General features: G+C 34.7%; 2 protein-coding genes across 2 annotated transcripts; one reads left to right on the top strand and one right to left on the bottom strand.

Annotated features, from left to right (window-relative positions):
* Window positions 1–392: 392 nt before the first annotated feature.
* On the bottom strand, window positions 393–13,220 carry RabX5 (RAS oncogene family member RabX5). Its single transcript, XM_069816221.1, has 7 exons — window positions 13,086–13,220; window positions 12,428–12,670; window positions 11,586–11,687; window positions 10,147–10,211; window positions 8,656–8,786; window positions 4,510–4,714; window positions 393–2,579 (listed from the first exon to the last, which is right to left on the bottom strand). The coding sequence occupies exons 2-7, from the start codon at window positions 12,664–12,666 to the stop codon at window positions 2,512–2,514; spliced, it is 810 nt and encodes a 269-aa protein (XP_069672322.1). The 5' UTR covers window positions 12,667–12,670; window positions 13,086–13,220; the 3' UTR covers window positions 393–2,511.
* On the top strand, window positions 13,209–19,874 carry RpL23A (ribosomal protein L23A). Its single transcript, XM_069816220.1, has 5 exons — window positions 13,209–13,522; window positions 15,179–15,633; window positions 15,929–16,056; window positions 18,243–18,419; window positions 19,723–19,874. Exons 1-5 carry the CDS (start codon window positions 13,489–13,491, stop codon window positions 19,805–19,807), a joined length of 879 nt encoding a protein of 292 aa, XP_069672321.1. The 5' UTR covers window positions 13,209–13,488; the 3' UTR covers window positions 19,808–19,874.
* Window positions 19,875–20,363: the final 489 nt, after the last annotated feature.

Genomic DNA, 20,363 nt, shown 5'->3' with positions numbered 1-20,363 from the left:
ATACTTTTTTTTTAACAATGTAGTGTATTTTATTTGATACTGATGTATATACATAACCCACATACCCAATATTTGTAGATTATTGTGTGGAAAACCTTGAGACATATTAAACAGAGAATGGAGCGAGAGGTATTGTATGGAAAATCAGAAGGCATGAAGCTCCATTTCCATGGTACCATGAATGACATTAGAGTAAACTTTTCATGTCAAAATGCTACATTTTCTTCTCCGTCATACTTCGAATGCAGACGTTTCAGTCAAAAGATATGCGTATATATGAGTAATTATTCAAAACAAGCACAAAAAATTATTTTGGAAATATTATAACATTAGATTCATCTGCATATTTACGAATACAATTTCACAGAGAGCACAAATTCTTATTATATAACAGCATTTTTTAAATTAAATTTAACGCTCTCAAAAGTATCAAGCAGTACTCCCAGCTACTAAGCACACTTAATGGAGTAGTATGGAAAACAATTCCTTTAAAAATAATACAGTAAACTGTGTATAAAATATTGTATAAATGTGGTTATAATATAAAAAGACTAGTTCTTTATTACTGTCAGTTGTAAGTATGAAAAGTTTTCAAAAATAGAAAAACTTTCTCACTGCTAGTGTAATTAATTATTTCACATCAAACAATGGCATTTCACTTTCACTCAATGTTCCAGACTGAAAACAAAACAAGTTGTACAATAGCAATTCTTCTGAATTGATATAAAATGTATTTAAGAGTACACATGTGATTTCAGCTCGACTTTTAATTAAAGAGAAAGAAAAAAAAATATCTATAATTTTATGTTTACATTAGTTTCAGACTTTTTTTTCACCAAATTGTATATTAAAGTGAAAATTTTGATTTACATTTGGTAACAGTACCTATACAGAGATCCATTTAGAATTTGACAGAGGTAAAATGTACACTGATGCAATAAGTTACTGGCACTTAACATCATCATCTTCTGCACAGAATGGGACCTTTAAAGTGAAACAGCGCGTGACCCCACAGTAGTATTTGTCTAATGTGATAGTTCAGCATAGTCATAATAGTCATAGATTCTATTGTTTTGACCTTATGTAAATGGCACATTTATACATTTTAACCTGATCATATACCATTTCTTTTAACACTTTCTAACTGTCTGGTAATTGTATATTTATTTTAATTTTATTTCAATATCTATCCATATGATTGTAGCCCATCTATTATATATTTGTATTTTGACGTTGTCTGTGGGCTGTATATTTGCTGCATGACATAAAAAAAAGTCTAGTGAAAACTTATTTTCAGAATAAAACTCAATAAACATGCATTTGATGTTACATAGCAAACATCCAGAATCTTGCACTCTCAAATAATTATTATAAATGGATCCCTCTGTATTATGTACCAAATAATTAGTTACAACTGCCACCGGGTACTTACCCATTTGTAGTAAATCTGTGTATTGTATAACTATCACATTCATAAAGACCAAGCCAGTACATCAGCAAATCTGTATCAAGTTTTACTTCTAACTTGGACATTTGTCTATAAAAACTATTAAAATGATTAAGGGGATTTTCGGGGATGATTCAATGATTGAAGATCAAATGAAACTTTGATGATGCTGATGTTTCAAAATTGATCGGGAATCTGTTGAAAGTGATCCATCTCCCTTCAACAAGCAGAATACCCAGATATTGTTGGTTTACAAGCAAAACACATTAAGTCAAAAAGATTACTTTTGAGAAAAAGGCATATATAATGTACAGAATGTATGTGTAGGCCTATAAATTTTGAATTGGAAATGAAATACACATAAAGAGAAACAACTTACTAAATATAATATTTTGAGGATTCAATTTTGGGAAGAGCTTTCAAATGCCTTTTTCTCAGAAGTAATATTTTTGACTTGATGTGTTTTGCTTGTAAACCGATATGTCATACATATATAGGCTGTAAGCAATGAAAATTGGCAATTGACAGTGCGAGAATTGAACAAACAAGGAATTCCACAGATTACTATTTCAAATATTTTGACAAAGGATCTTGGCATGGGGGGGGAGCACCATTCAGGTTTGCCAATCACCATATAGTCGAGATTTGGACGTCTGTGATTTCTGGCTTTTTCTAGAGCTAAAATCACAGTTGAAAAGGATTCCAGATCAAAGGCGAGATTAAAGAGAACACGAGACAACTGAAGGCAATCCCAAAGGAGCATTTGCAAACTGTCTTGAAAATTATAAGGTTTTTTTTTTTTTTAATATTAAATGGCTGGATACTTTCCAAGCAGATCTTGTAAAAAATACAACACAGAGACTATTATGCACGAAGTACTGTAATAATAACCATTCAATAAAGAAATAAATACCACTTACGGAACAGTTTTCATAGGTACTACATTCTGAATTACCCTCATTTCATTTATGCATAAAAATAATTAAACTGAACTGTAGAACAAAAATTAGTGATTTAACTTCATTGTATAAATATAAATGTATATCCTTGCATATGTAGATTCGTCAGGTACTGCAACTTCCACTACACTTTTGTTTGGGTTTTATTGGTGTCTTTGGTGTCCGGTTTAATGCTGAAAGAAAAATGGTATAAGATAACTTATTGAGACTCTATGATTTGTTTATTAATCAATGTTTCCAATGGCTTCAAATTATTTTTATAATCATTTTGAGAATGAGTTCAAAATAGATAGTTTTTGTAAGGAGAGACACTGGTCTGAAGCAAATTTACATAGATAAAAAAACTCAAGTAACATGCAAACAGAACTGATATTGGTAAATTTGTATGCAATATTCTTTTTCAATTACAACAGCTTCCTATATATAATCAATGACATAATATGATGATGTTGATGATATTGAAGCAGTTACGAAATGCCAGGAAAACCAAAGTATTCAGAGAAACTGTTCACAGCTTACTTAGTCTACAGCACTGCTTCCCAAAATTTTTCATGGTGTGGCAACAATTACGACAGTCACAAATGAATATACTGAATCTGATTTTAGACAGCTCAGTTCAACTGGCTGAAATTCCAAAAAAAAACAATTGAGGAAAAACTCTCTGAAATATGTACCTTCTGATGGAATTTTGAAACTCTATTTTCTTTTGCACAGCGCAGACTGTTTTGGATCAAAAGTATGCAAAAACACCTCGAGCTTGCAAAAGAAGCTCTTACATTTTTTATAGCATTTGCAAACTCATATTCTGTTTTCATAACATGGGAGGAGTGATAGTAGGAGGATGAAGGAAAAAATGTATAAGATTTGCTGTTGATATGGCGCTATTAGCAGAAGAGGAGATGATACTAAGGGATATGTTACTGGAGCTAAATGACAATTGTGAGCAGTATGGAATGAAGATAAATGCCAAAAGACAAAGACCATGGTCATAGGAAGAAAAGTAAAGAAGGTAAACCTGAGAATTCTACATGAAGCAGTAGAGCAAGTTGATAGTTTCAAATACTTGAGGTGTACTATAAGCAGTAACATGAGCTGCTGCCAGGAAGTCAAAAGGAGAAAGCAATGGCAAAGGAGCTTTTAACAGAAAAAGGAGCATCTTCTGCGGGCCTCTGGAGAAAGAACGAAGGAAGAGACTAGTGAAGTGCTTTGTGTGGAGTGTAGCATTGTATGGGGCAGAAATATGGACATCACGACGAAGTAAAGAGAAGCGACTAGAAACATTTGAAATGTGGTTATGGAGATGGATGGAGCGTGTGAAGTGAATAGACAGAATAAGAAACAAAACTGTATTGGAAATAGTGGATGAAGAAAGAATAATGCTGAAACTGACCAGAAAGAGAAAAAGGAATTGGCTGGGTCACTGGTTGAGAAGAAACTGCCTCCTGAAGGATACACTGCAACGAATGGTGAATGAGAGAAGAATTCAGGGCAGAAGAAGATATCAGATGATAGACGTCATTAAGATATATGAATCATATGAAGAGACAAAGAGGAAGGCAGAAAATAGGAAAGACTGGAGAATGTTGGGTTTGCAGTAAAAAGATCTGCCCTTGGGCATAACACTATGAATGAATGAATGAATGAATGAATGAATGAAACTCATATTTATGCAAAGTAAGTTTCTAATCTAGGATTGCTATCAAAACAAAAGTGAGAAATTTCCTTGAAATTAAAAATTATATCAGTGTGTGTATCGAATATAGAATTCAGATTTGAGAAGCTAGTTTTTCAAAAACAGGCACATTTACCACAGTAATTATTTCTTACTTTATAACTACTGAAACATTTTTTTGTTTTACATGTTCAACATTATTTATGTTTACGTTTTCAAATACAATCTAAATGTTCAGTATGTCACAAGACATTTTTTGGTTTATTTTATAAATCATCCTGTGACCCACCTCAACTCTTTACACGATCCCCTAGGGGGTCGCAACCCATACTTTGGGGAACCAGTGGTCTACAGGATATCTGCACTGGATCTATCTCCGAGCATCTTAAGTGAATCTTCTTACCCAGGGACAGAATGCAAACTTTACTTACTGACTAAGTCCGAGCCCACAGTTACAGCATTACTACGAGCCTCTTTTTCTCGACTGACAGAACTATCAAAAGCAAGAGCAGCAATTCTGCAGAACAGCTCAGACACACCATCGCCGGTACGTGATGACACTGCCCAGAACTCTGCTCCCATGCGATCTGCTAGTTTCATGGCATGATCCTCCACTTCAGAGAACGTCGTTTTCATCTAAACAACACAACACACATTCACTGTGGTTTAAATGTAATATAAACACCTATCAATCAAGCAGACACGTCTTCAGTTTCAAGAGGCAAATTCTGTTCTGTTTGTTGCTGTAAGCTATAGTTTGGCGCAAACTGAGCATATAACTTGGAAGTTCTCTGTTTTAGGTATTTGTACATATAGTAGAACTTAGATATAACGACATCTAAGGGACCTTAAAAATTGTGTTGTTACGAGGCGTGTTCTTAAAGTAAGTTCCAAAAGGGTGTAGTAAGTAAATGGGAAGATATTTACAAACCATTTTTGTTGCATTGTATTCCCCACAATTCAATTACTTCTCAACATAATCTCCACCATTATTGAGGCATTTATCGAGTCGTGGCACAAGTCTTTCTATCCCCTCATTGTAGAATTCGCCCACCTGCAATGTGAACCGTTTCCACACTGCTGTTTTCACTTTATCGTCGCCATCAAAACGTTTACCACAGAGGAACTTCTTGAGGTGCAGGAAGAGATGAAAGTCACACGGAGCCAAATCCGAGCTGTAGGGGGGATGGTCAATTTGTTCCCAGCCAAATTTCGAGATGAGATTTTGGGTGTCGTCGTCATCAAAACGTTGACCACAGAGGAACTTCTTGAGGTGCAGGAAGAGATGAAAGTCACTTGGAGCTAAATCCGGGCTGTAGAGGGGATGGTCAATTTGTTCTCAGCCAAATTTTGAGATGAGATTTTGGGTGTCGTCGCCATCAAAACGTTGACGACCAAGGAACTTCTTGAGGTGCAGGAAGAGATGAAAGTCACTCGAAGCCAAATCCGGGCTGTAGGGGGATGGTCAATTTGTTCCTGTCCTCATGATTTTTTTCATCGACAGCATGCACCAAATTGTCATTGACCAAAGATGGCCGACCGGCATGCTGCTCGTCATGCACAGAGACGCGGCCCTCTTTGAACTTCCTAACCCATCTCCTGACCATTCCATCACTAATGGCATCATCACCATGCACCTCACAAAGTTGACGATGAATGTCAGCTGGTTTGATGTTTCTTTCATTCAAGAAACTGATAACAGACCGCATATCACAGTCGGCGGGGTGCTCGATCACTTTAAACATTTCAACTGATCACAACTAACCACACACACAGACTGAAGGTCTGAAACTGTATGCACAGCTTGCCTGAAGATTGAAGAAGAAAACACGCATGCGCAAAATAACAATTGCAGCGATGTGACGGCTATAATTGAAAACGGAACTTACTTTAAGAACACGCCTCGTATAAATGAGTGTTGTAGTAACTGAGATTCATATTATCAGTCTAGTGAGGTGAAAAATGAAAAATAATAAACTTAATTAGGCTTATTTTAGATTTATGTATTCACTTTTAAGCCTACCATGAACATAATAAAATACATGTACAATTATAAGTACAGTGTTCTGTATTTAAACATCTTGTTCAGTAGGCTTACTTACCAAACTTCCTTACTTAGGAGTCAAGTAATCAGTCATTTTACTCCGTTGTCTCCTACTTGCCCAATACACTCTTTCTAACTTACATTCTACGAATATGTTCATTATTTCAGTTACAGTTTCACTGCTGCCTCCCCTAGCTTCGATCCATTCTTTCCAAATGCAGCAACAATTTTATCCTTGCTCTTTCTTCCAAATCGTTTGGACTATAGAATTAACTAGGCCAAACTCACGTCACACATAAGCTTTTTTAATTCCATTCTCAATTTTATGAATCACTTTAGCCTTTCTTCCAACGTTAAAACTTTTCTTTTAGTGGCCATACTACGTTAAAATGCGTGCACTTAGTGGAAACTTCCTGTCAAAACTGACAGCACGCAGGTATCCTTAATTTTAATACCGCATGAATTTGGGCGGATTACAATGGGGTGGGGAATCTTCCTGCATTCCAGAGATCTATGACAGAAAGGGACAGTAAAGAATATGCCAGGTTACCAGATTTCAACAATAAATATAATATAAATAAATATACTTTGGTTCTTAGAAAATCGTATTCCAAACTGAGGTTGAAAATGACGTTATATGCGAGGTAGATGCATATACGTTTGTCATATTAAGCAAGGTAGAAAAGCACATGTCTTATGGGGAATTAGTTGGGACCACAGAATATTTGACGTTATAGGCGAGGTGTCGCACAAAACGAGGTCGCTATAAACAAGTTCTACTGTAATTCCATCAAGTATGGAATGGGCTGGAAGGACACAATCTGAGAAGATATACTGTAGCTGTACTAGGTACATGGTAATATGCCACTGCGCGACACTTCTAGCACATATGCCACACTTGTGTGGATATGTATCAGAGATGGACTGTGTAATTCTTTGTTGGAAATAACGTTTAGTATTATGTTTTATATAGAAAGAATGTCATATAAACTAATCATTTATGATGGAGTTTATTCACATTACATTATAAATTTATTTCCATGCTGATTCCTCATTATAGTCGCGAAGCTGTTATTCCCGGCATGACTCCTCCTCTTTGCTTACACCTTAGGAAGTGAAGGCTCTATAAAGTCTAGGTACGTAATATCATTCACCATTTTTGTTCTTTTGTTGCCGAGTTACTAGACAAGGAATCTATTTGCCGCACCTTTAAACATTATCATATCGTAGCTCCTATGAGAATAAATCAAACACACTGTAACTGAGCAAATAATTGAGTGGCAAATAACGTTCTCGTGTGCTTTCCATAAATGCCAACGAAAGAGCCAAAATGACGGGCAATTATATTAAGTTAAATGTTCGCGTAGGCTTCCGCGGCTGGTGAACATGGTGTGTGGATAAGCTTCAGGGCTTCTACCGCGTTGCCTTGGAGTTACTGGCTGACGTTTCGACCGCTGTGTTGTGGCCATCTTCAGAGCAGTTGTTGGATGCTGCTCTGCTCTGAAGATGGCCACAACACAGCGGTCGAAACGTCAGCCAATAACACCAAGACAACGCGGTAGAAGCCCTGAAGCTTATCCACACACGATTATATTAAGTATTTATCGAGCCTTAGTAAGTGCATAACGTCATCAGGAGCAAATCACAAGATGCACACGTTTAAATGTAGCCAACCTGCAATGTGATTGGCTGGACTTTAGTAACGAATACATTAGGCCTATATTGACTTGATCATTAATCCGTTCCTGTGAGTGTGACACAACACATGATTTTATTTTATGAATCTCCAGTTATTTCTTAATCTTGTCTTGGGTTGTGCCTATGATGATTATGACATACCTGCTGTTGACTTCTTTCTCTGTCGGTTACCAATAGTAGGGATGGTCTTCCTAACAGTGTAAAATTCACGAATTAAGCATCTTATTTGGCGTTCTATAATATCACCAACCTCTATTATTTTTAGCTGGTTATTTTATAATACTTTTTATCAACTGCTATGGTTATCTAGCGTCTGAATGAGATGAAGATAATAATGCCAGAGAGATGAGTCCAGGGTCCAACTCGAAAGTTACCCAGTATTTGCTCTTAATGGGTTGAGGGAAAACTCCGGAAAAAACCTCAACCAGTAAACTTGCCCCAGCCAGGATTTGAACCCGGACCTGCTAGTTTCATAGTCAGACGTGCTGTTACTCCATAGCAGTGGACCTTTTCTTTCTTTCATCTGATTTACTTTGAAGTGTGGAAAAATTTCGTATTACCATCTACGTGGTAACAGCTGTAGTTATAATGATAGTGGCAGTGGTCGTTAATATACTGATATGAAAATGATTTCTTTTCATTAATAAAGTAATTTCAAACGACACCAAACAAATTTAGACTAACATGCAAACATTTTCTGCACAGTTACAATTAGCTGCATCATAATTTATACAAATTTAAATTTGCGTTTACAGCTCAAGACAAAGAATTTTTCAACTCTTTATAATTTCACTAACTACACTTAAACTAAAAGACAAAAGTGAAGTCAATATACCATAAGATCTCTCTTTGTTCCAACCAGAAATATATGTGGAGAGCCAGAGTTTGCATTGAGAGCTTCTTCTAACCATTGTGGACAATGTGACAGCGACATGAGACTTGTGAGATCAAACACTATCACAACCACTGTAAGAAAGAATACCACTGATTTCAGAATCTTCATACATTATTTTACGTATATTTCTTGTCATCAAAATTATGTACAATTTGTGTATCATTCATCAATAGTGGTCCTGTTACATTTCTGTTTTCCAGGAAACGACCCTTAACTACATTTTACTATTAATAACTATTACTACAGTGCGTCTTCACCATCATGCCCACGATGAATGGCCAGCCGCGTGCCCAATGGGAGGCCCCGCTTCTGCCGCTGAGATGGCAAGCGCGCTCGCGCAACTTAACTTGTTAAAATTTATAATGGAGCTTCATGCACAATATCTGTTCTCTGATGATCAATACCTGTCATTCTATGATACCACATGGCCATCCAGATGAAATTAAGCCTAATCATAAAAAAATCCATCGGGGATCGAGTTCTTGATTATTTACTTTTTCTAACACCTAATTACAAAAATTAAGTCTGCTGTAATTCATGACATGATGGAATTCTGTATTTGAGGGGGTCCCAGTAAGAAAGTGCCAAGCCACATTTTTGGCCAAATTGAACTAATCACGCCATCTCATGGGAAATAATACATTTAAAATTATGGTGTCAAGAGTTTCTGCAGAAAACCTAACAGATGGCTCTATTATCCGTTGTATGTTCTTACCCTAATACTTCATGCATCTTCTATAACTGCAAGACAATGTCAAGCAACAAAGATAGTTTGGAGAGAATGGTAAATAGGAGGAAGCTTAAGTTTTCTAATGAATCTAATGATGAATGTTTTGTAAACCCTGTTATTTGCCCAGCACTGTGATGTTTTTGTTTTTTCCCTATCTCAAATATTATAATATTTATAGGGGTTTAATATTTGAACTGACTTTTGAAATACCCTATATTTTAGGTTACTGTTTGTCTTTTGAGAAGTAACGAAATTAATATCAAGTTTGTTTGTCTTAAAAATGGTAAATAATAGTTGAAAATATAACATTAACTAATGTCAATAAAACTTCACACTAAATAATTAGTAATTCTTTTGACCAAGACAGTGTCAAGCCACAGAACAGTATACATTATACATTAAAATATAAATTTGTAATATAAAATAATAAAAAATGTGTATAATATATTTCATATCTTCATTAAAAATGTATCAGGGAAATTAATTATATCTATAGAATCAAAATTTAACTTTTTCTGTGATTTGAGGATTTGATCAAACATTCAACTTGCATTATCTCAAAAGTGTAAAAATGTGGCTTGGCACTTTCTTGCCCGGACCCCCTCATTTTATTTATAGACGTCATAGTGTTTATATAAATGGAAATTCTGTTTCAATAAATAAATAAAATACAAAACACTCAGCTTTATAAAATGTCTTACCATGAGCACCTCTGTAATAAGACGAAGCAATGCATTTAAATCTCTCTTGTCCTGCTGTGTCCCAACTGTAATAATTAAAAATGCATTACGTAAGTTTCACTCTCGCAATTCTCATTTATTGGCAGTAATATTTGCACAAATAGACCTTGTTTGCATTCAGTTATACGTTTATGTGGGCTTCTCAGAAAGCAATTCCTCAATTTTCTTTCCCAGAAAATATTTATTAAAAGATATGAAATTTACTCACAGTATAAATGAACAACAGGAGATATGCTTCCAAGGATAGGTGGCAGGCCTATTGCGGTAGATGCTATGATTTATATCTCAAAGAGTTGAAACTTGACATTTGTTCAATTAATTTTTTTAAATTAATTTTACTATTTTACATCTCGTCAGATTTATTCTACAAAATGCCATATTTTCCAACTTTACGTCTGAAATTGTCAGATTATATTTTTTACTCATTACTTATTGCAATATATTCATGTTTTAACTTTTGGTAGCCCATCCTCTGAGTTGCTTAGGATTACTTGAACGACTGCAAACAACAGTGTTCTTAACTTCTGTCGTTTATTTTTATATCTTCAAAACTAAGATTCAACTATTCATTTGTGGTCTCGTAAATACAGAACATGCACTAAAAGCGCTGGTGATAAGGAGCAACCTTGTTTAACTCATATTTATTCTTTCACTCTTGTTATTCCCTTCATTGCCGAAGTCAATTGTAATTTTATTATTTTTATATATAAGCTCTTTATCAGTTTTATTAGATGTATAAGAAAAGTTCCTTTCGTAATGAGAATTTGCCATAATTTATTCCCAAGTACATTGTTGAATGCTTTTATATAATCAACAGATATTAGCTGGGCATATGTAAGTTGGAAAATTGAATTCCCATTTTTTTCTGAATCAGTTGTTCCATTATAAATTCCGGTATCAAATATAATTCACATAACATGCAGAATTTATAATATAGTATTTTTCGCATTGTAAGTAAATTAATCTGCTACCGACAATTAATGTATACACGAGTGTTCCTATGTAGATCAGTCCCAGGTAGTCATATTCTGTCAGCTTATATGAAACTGTATGGTGGAGTATGGAGTGGGACAGGTCTGTGTAGGGAAGCGTGTATGGACCTGTCTTTATGCCAACATATGATCATTCGCTGCCATTCAACAGATTTTGTTAGGTAGAGACTGGAGTGGGACCGGTCTGCACAGGAATTCTATGTATGTATGTATGTATGTATGTATGTATGTATGTATGTATGTGTGTATGTGTGTATTTACAGAAAAAATTACACTCATATTACTTTCTGTCAAAAATGTACACTGAGAATGTGTGAGCATTTTCACACTGTCGTCTTATTTAGGCCTAGTACTTTGTCATAAGAAATTATCCGTATATTTAAAAATAAGAACATTTCAACTTCTTACATTTGTAAGTTGAAAGGCACCTGAAGTATATCAAACCTCTCGACCTCAAAATCCACTCCTATTGTTGCTTTGTAGTTGCTATCAAACACCTGATGACAGAATCTGTAACAAAAGCAAATTTTTCTACTTTTCGAAACTTAGGCCCATAGTTTTTTTATGTATTGTAGAAAAAACTAAGAAAATGTAACAAAATATTTTACTGTTCCAAAAGTAGTTCATCACACTGTGAATAATGAAAATACATTTATCATTATAGGGATCCTACAAGCAAAACTCAGCTCGGACTCCTCGCAGCGCACATGCTATACCCCTCTTACTCCCCTGCAGTAGGCGTGAGAGCATGCTGGGAACGGGAGCATACATCATTTGCGCGAGACAGTCATGCCCACTGGTTTCTGTGCACTGAGTTTTCCTTGTTGGATGCCTATAATACACATAGGCTACATCAAAGAGAACACATTCTCTAAATTGTAATTATTATTTCAATAAACTTATTTATATGTACATTGATGGTTTAAATTTCAAATACAATTATTCTGAACAAGATACTGAAGTAGAGGAAATTAATTTATTTCCTTGATAGAAATTAAGTTAGCAAACAATTATACTAACTTCCCCAGAAGAACTAAGCCTACACCTAAGGAGACACATCTGCGTTCACTTCCTACTTGTTACCACCATGACCCTTGAGAGGTCCAATATGCAATACTAGAGAAACGGACAATTTCCCTGCAATTTGTCCTGGATTTCTCGCATATTATGTTGGTAATTCGTAGAAGGGAAGGGAGATTTGCTTCCTTTGGTGTACTTCTTTTGGAGAAATACCGTATTTCAAAAATCACCTGTTGACTAGACATGTTTTTCCAACTGCAACATCTCCCAAGAAAATAGCCTTGGATATCTTCAGTCCTGACATGACAGGTCTACTTGAGGAACAAGCTTCTCTAACAACTCGACTGAAGTCTAGTTGTTTATATGGTGTCGCAACGGAACGGTATGGTCTTGGAAATGTATTTATTTGTCTATCTTTATGAGCTTTGTCCTTCAACATCTTGTAGATGGCTGAGCGAGATTCTAGCATTGATCTGAATCACAGAATTAATTATTAAAAAGGAAAAAAATTGTCAGATGATAAAAAATTGTAAACTTAAATATGTAAATGTTTAGTAAAGTATCCGTAGCTATAATAGATACTTCATATAGCATGCAAAACTCATTGTTCTGTATTTTTTTCCGCATTAAACAGGAATGAATTACGAACAATTATTATGCACCTGGGACAGAACTCTGAGAAGAAAAAAACTTGACAACTTATCTATAAAATAATTTTCTTTTTTATTTCCTATAAAAGACTTATTGCAAATTATAAAAAAATAACTATTGTTTATGTTACTAATTATTAAAGGGCTTCTTTGGAAAGTATATAGTTTTATATGAAATTACATATGAAATATCATCCTTGAACTTTATTTCAGAGTAAAGTAAATGTGCATTGTATACCTCAAGGCATATTATGAAATATTGCAAAAACTAACAAATTAAAGCTTCATCTTGCGCCAAACTTCAAACCATTACACCACAAAACAAATATTTTTCTTGTTTACATGGTCTGCGTGCTTCCCTCTACGATCATCATCCATAAAGTAAACTTCATTAATTCTTCCTCCTTGGATTCATGAGGAACTTCACCATTGAGAAAATTAATTTTAGTCAATTTCTTATACGTAATTAAAGTAAAAAATATATTATATAAAATACAAATATAATTTACTGAAGGTTATTATATATTTGAATGACTTGAAATTTAATACTACTAGTTAACTTATAATAATTATTGACAACATCACAATTCTTGACGCTCCATATTCCGAGATTTGTTGCCGTTACTTCTCTACATTTCAAGATGGCTCCGAAGCCGAAGCCGACGGAGAAATCAGGTTTGTAATAAATTACTCTGTTCATGTTCGATAAAAATTCATTATACTGTACTATATAGTAGTTATTTAAATATCTTCTTAGCATATACAGCGTGTTTAATAGTTAACTTAAAACTAATTCTAAGCAGATTTATGATTCATTGCCACGAGGAGTGTGCATGCTGCTGCTTTGCGTTAACCACAATTTTCTTTTATCGAAAAAGGCTTAATTTTAGCATTTTCAGGTTAGATAAATTTTGATATGTAATTCTCCCGTATTTTGTAAATGAGTAGTGTTTGTGCACGAGATTAATTGTAATTGGATAAGTAATGAAGGCCATGCCGTAAACACGTGGCTCTTTTTGCAAGTACGTACTTAAGTAGTATACTTAGGCTACAGTAGATGTAGGTTTTCCAAAATTGTTACTTTCCTCTTTTTGGTAAATTAACGTGGAACTAAAAAAATCTGTTAACGGGTTATTGCGCCGTGTTTAATACTGTAATGCAATTTATGTTTTAAATTTTGGTTATAAACCAAATGGCAGTGCAGAACCCGAATCCTGTAAAGTAGTCCCAGGAGTATTAGCATTGACTATCAACTGATCATAAAAATTCATAAATAATTCGCTCCATTAAGCCTACACGTCTGAAAACTGGAAATAAATTTTGGAAGAAACTAGCGCTGACATAGTTCCGGTGATTTCGGAAGTAAAAAATCTTGGTGAATGTAGAGTATCCAACGCCCACTGAACGAATATTTCACTTTTATCACTGCCAATGTTGCGCTATAATCGTATATGCAAGGTAGGCTATAACAAAAACCTAAACTAACCAAACCTAACCTGTCAAAGAAGCACCAAGTTATACTAAATATGTGTAAAATTGGCCTATGTCTCTATAGTGAGCGGGACATAAGTAACATTGACCAAAATCTTTGAATTCATAAGGGATTTTTTGTGGATACCTTCCTTTCCATCTTACTCCAAAATTTCAACCTTGTACACACAAAAATTATTGGCACTGAAAAGTGCCTTTTCGTAAGCATGATGATGCGCATTCGACAAACACAGACAAATCTGCCCTTCTTTATAATTGCCAGTGAGGTACCTGTATACCTGGAAAAATTTCAGTATACGGATGCCTCACTGACAACAATTATCTTAAAATACTAAAAAGAGCAGATTTGGGGATCTGCATCTGTCGAATGCACATCATCATGCTTCAGTGACAATTTTTGTGTACATAAGGTTAGAATTTTGGAGTACGAGAAAAGGATGATAGGCCTATCCGTGTTCTGAAATTTATCCCGTGTATAGTACGCAATTATTTATGTTAACGGCACTATGGGTTTACCATATTTGGCACAATTACTGGTAGTGTCTGATCATGAGGATTATGTTGCATTATGTTTTACCCTCCGCCAGTGTATATTTCGTTAAATAAATGCGAGTTGAAGGTTGCGTTAGATGAGGGGATAGCTGAATGACATGAGGCCGAGGAATTTGACAAGGTTAGATGAGGGAGTAACTGACAGGAGAATGAGGACTTTGGCAAGGTTAGAGTAGGTTAGTTAAAGGAGTAGGTAAGTTGATATCGCTACTAAAGTACTATAAATGAAATACCACTGTGGTAGAGAAAAGCTATAAATATATTACTACTGTATTTTAATGTTTATAGGCAAACCTGCCGAAAAGAAAACTGAGAAGAAACCCGAGAAAAAAACAGAAAAGAAGCCAGCAACTGCCCCAGCTGCATCGGCATCAACATCATCTACTGCAAAGGCTGCAAAGCCTGCAGCAGCAGCTAGGCCTGCAACTGCACCTAAAGCAGCAGCGGCAGCAACAGGAGCATCCAAGAAGCCTGCTCCCAAGCCCGCTGCAGCTAAACCTGCAGCCAAGCCTGCAGCAAAGCCTTCCTCAGCGAAATCTGCAGGCAAACCTGCAGCCAAAGCTCCAGCTAAGGCAGCAGCAAAGCCTGCAGCCAAACCTGGTGCGAAACCTGCAGGAAAGGCTCCAGTGAAAGGGGCAGTCAAGAAGGTTGAGAAACCTAAGAGAGATGTTGCTCCAAAGTCGCAAAAGGGTGGAAAGGTTATTAAGCCCCCATTGCAAAAGGCTCTGAAAGCCCAAAAAAAGGCGAGTTTTATATTTCATATTTGAAACTATTTTGCTGTGTTACCATCTGTTGACCTACCAGAAAGTATCCTTTCTCCATTTCTTTTTATGTGTGTGCATTAACTGCCTATTTCATCCTTACATGATATACTTATTAATTTAATATAGTAGAAATGATGAATAAATGTGTGGGAATCTCTTTGAAAAGTATGTGAAAACACTTTTGACACATATCTGAATGTAATATAGCTCAATTTTATTATATTTGAACATTTTTTTCAATTAACCTGATGGAGTTCTTTATTTTCATTTGTAGGTTATCAAAGGAGCACATGGAACACGTGTTAGGAAGGTGAGGACGTCTGTCCACTTCCGCCGACCTAAAACTTTCCAGCCTCCAAGGAACCCAAAATACCCTAGGAAATCTGTTCCAAAAAGGAATCGGTAAGCATTTGTTTTATATTTCATTTGAGAGTTTGGGCAGTTATTATTACATAAAATCAGATTTTGGTTTATTGTAAGAATAATAAAAATGGGCAAAGAAAAATCACATGAGATTAATGTACGACTAAAAGTTGCATAGTGAAGTTTAATAGGCTACACCCATTATAAATACAGCTAGAAAGTTCAGGTTTTGAGAGAAGGTTGATTTGTTTTGAGATTTTTAAAGTGATATGACTATGCTATTTTTTTTTTATAGATGTAGAAGGTATTGATTAATTGGTAATTAAAATAGCATAAATATAACCCAGTATTGTACCCCATTTTGAGGAATATTTTGCATCTAGTGTCACACTAACCCCATTGTCATATTTAATCTGCATGACCTTAATCAAAGCCATTAGCTTTCATATGTCACAAATATTTTATACTATGACAGTTGTGCAAAATTCACGTGATCTTTTGTTTTGGGGGCACTGAGCATGCATCTTCCTGTTGTTTCAAGCCACATGCTTCCATTTTATGGTCATATTAAAACCACTGAATTTTTTGGTCATTGCTGTCATAGGAAGTAGCTTCTTTTTTTTCTGTTCAAAATTCTCATTTCCTGTTACTGTAAGTAAGAGAAGCAAGGAGGAAGTGTGCTGATTCCATTTTCGTTTCAGTTTAAAATTAACAAAGATCAGTTTCGTGGTAATAAAAAAAATGTATAGAATATATACGAATTTCAACATTTGCGAGAGTAATTAAATGAATAGAGAGTATTGTACAAGAAATGTTGGTAATTTCATAGAAGACGGGCACTTGGTTGAATATAGTATTACCAACTTTTTTATTTCAGAGTTAAATGTTAGTGATCTTTTAGTGACTTTTACATGTTAGTTCTAGGTTTTTTGTACAAGGTGTCGCCGTGATTTTCTTTTAATTTGATTGGTTATAGTTGTCATTTGTTCTAGAATTTTCGTTAATTTTGAATGGATAATGACGTTATCAGTTGTTCTTGGTTGTTTGACGTGAGCGGTGTTATGTTATGTCTGATGGCTAAAGGTATTGAAAGTTTGTCATTTTATGATTTTCGTGATTTGCTTTCGATTTGATTGCTTATAGTTGTAATTTATTCTAGAATTTTCATTAATATTGAATGGATAATGAGGTTGTCAGTGGTTCTTGGTTGTTTGACGTGAGTGATGTTACATTGTATATTTGTCTGCATTTGTCGAATGCACATCATCATGCTTACGAAAAGGCACTTTTCAGTGCCAATAATTTAGTTTGTGTGCACAAGGTTGGAATTTTGAAGTAAGAGGTAAAGGAAGGAATCCGTGTTCTGAAATCATTTATTAAATTTTGTGACGATTTTGGTTTAGTTCTTTCGCTGGTGAATGATTGTGTTGAATGTTGAGGAGAAAACTGTTTTTCTGTGGTTTAAAGGAATTATTTACTGATTTTCTGTACATGTTAAGGTGTAATAAGTGTTCGAAGAGAATTTCATTCAGTGTAAAGGAGTGGTTTATTTATGCACAGTTGACTGTACGACAAAGTGTTGATTTACTTCTTTGTTGCTTGCATGGTTTAAGTCTAGATTGCCTTAAAGCCTGTGTCATTTATACTGGAAGTGAAGTGGTTGTCGATGAAGACGTCAATGAGAATTGAATTTTATTTGATAAGGTGATAAATTATGTTTTGTTTTGTGTTTTAGTGATTTTTGGGGGTAAAGTGCGGACGAAAACTGCCAGAAAAGTACTGCCAACTATGAAGTTCGAATGCCACGAAACGCCAAAAAATCAAAGGAAAAAAATTAAATATATTTTCATTTTTTTGGAGGGCTTGTTCTTCTTTAAAATATGATTATATGATTTTTCATCTTTGATTTTGCAATGTTTGGTGACATTTGGACTTCATAGTTGGCAGATCGTATTTGGTAGTTTTCGTCAGCCATGTTGGATTTTGCCCGTTTTCTAGGAAATTACCGAAATGTTGAAGTATCATGTCTTAATTGACAGAAATGACATTCAGCAAAATAATGATTTGTATTTTCGAAAATACTTCAAATCATCTGTTCCCCATAACCTTGTTACAACTGTGTCTAACCATTTTAATGAAACAATTCAATACTGATCACTTGCTATATCCCTGTAAATGAACTCTGAACTTCGATAAGGTTGTAATAATCTGACATTCGTTTTCAGCATGGATGCATTCAATATCATCAAATTCCCTTTGACAACAGAAGCAGCAATGAAAAAGATAGAAGATAATAACACTTTGGTATTCATTGTACATACCCGTGCTAATAAACATCATGTACGAGCTGCAGTAAAGAAATTGTATGACATTGATGTTGCCAAGGTTAACACCTTAATCAGGTATGTAACGTAGTACTTTTGATTGAAGAATTTGCTGGTTCAAGTGTGTGCTCGTAAAGCTACCCCACCTACCAGTGGGAGGCCTTAGCCCTCAAGGGATGTTATAGGCTAAATTCATTCATTCATTGTAGAATTATTCATGTGATCTCTGCATTTAATATCTCTTTGTTACTGCACTGAATTTGTACATGTTTCGTTTTAGTCATAATTATTATCAACACCCTTTTTCGAATAAAGAACTTTCTTGAAATACAGACTACAGAAAAAGCTTATATTTACATTAATCCTGCATGACTGAGAATACATGCTTTATCCAGAAAACATCTAAAACAGTTTGACTGCAACCCATACATTCTTCCCACAAGAAATGTCAGTTCTAAAGTATTTTTCATCTGCCAGTATAAATGTTACCTAAGTAAGGGCGTAAATAGATCTTGGATGTTAATATTAAATACACTGCTGTAAACATTTCCTGACTAGTGACTATCTGTGAGGGCATTCTCTATAAGTCTGCATATCTTTGATTACCAAGAGATTCTAAGCAGAAATGCGCTCATTACTGAAAATTATGCTTAGAAAGAGGAAGCATTTGATGAAAGTACTTTATGAATATTAGTATGCATAAATTTGAAGCTGAAGTTTTAATGAGCCAAATATTTTGAGTGTAAGAGGAGTTCAGCATGGACTTCTCAGATATCCCCTGCTCATCCTACCCAGGACTCATGCTATGACTGAAAAACGTGTGGTAACAGTGTACTTACACATTTTGAAAAGTTTTGCTAGTGAAAATATGTAATTTGCTCACTTTATTGTATGATACGAATTTGATACTGCATTTTTTAGGATTCTTGTTATTACTTGAAAACAATGTCAAGTCCTCACATGCATACACCATTGTCATATGAGTAAGTTTTAAAAATGAGTTGAGACAAATGAAAATAAACTTCGGACCCTTATTGCAAATAATTTTATACACATCAAATGCTAATATTAATTTATTTTTTGCACTGTTACTTGTAGACTTTAACTTGTGTATTCAACAGGGGAACAAAACTCCATTTGCACAAAAAAATGACTTTACCCGTACACCATCGATAATTCATGTAATAACATGAATTCTGTAGGCAGGGTGCAGTGGATTTAATTGCATTACTCTCAACTGAGCAAGAGAATCTTCACACTCTTTTTACATTTTACTGTTATAAAATAAAGGAGATTTTGTGATTACTAGAGATCAAGCTATAATATGTTTTTTAAATAGCATTATTGTGTATATTCACAAATGAATGTTTCTTTATTCCAGGCCTGATGGAAAGAAGAAAGCATATGTGAGATTAGCACGTGATTATGATGCCCTGGATGTTGCCAACAAGATAGGCATCATATAAACCTTTTTCATGTAAATTTGTAATTCTTTGATTCAAAATATACGAAAGAAAAAAATGTGAACAAAAATGTAGTTCTTTATTTGTTTTTTTCCTTTAAATTAAAACTATTTTGTCCTTAAGTAGATTAGTTTCGTAACCTGAATGGGAAAGAAAAGGAAATAACATGCTTTTTCTTGACATGCAGACTAATCTTTATTCCATACAAGATGACTCTACATGTAAACAGATGCACGTGTCCGAATCCCATCCTATTGGCTGCAGGACGAAGAACCTTTATGGCATGTAGAACACTGTTCCAGTCTGAAAACACAACCTGTCATATGTTTTCGAAGACTTAATAGGAAATGTGACATTTTTCTAAACACGACAAGGGAATATAATAAAACTTCATTTATACGTTTTTATGGAGGGGGTTTAAAGAAAAAAACTTATAATTATTGACATTTAATTACAGCTGAAATGGCATTAATAATTAATAACGTGATTATTTTACAAAAAAGTCAGTTACAAAAACACTTCCATTGCCTTAAGTCTGTGCTTCATTGGCTGGTCATGA

This window comes from Periplaneta americana, chromosome 17 (genome assembly GCF_040183065.1).
Source record: "Periplaneta americana isolate PAMFEO1 chromosome 17, P.americana_PAMFEO1_priV1, whole genome shotgun sequence".
NCBI lineage: Eukaryota > Metazoa > Arthropoda > Insecta > Blattodea > Blattidae > Periplaneta > Periplaneta americana.
The sequence above is the reverse complement of the archived record's forward strand: the minus strand, read 5'-3'. Positions and strand labels throughout refer to the sequence as shown.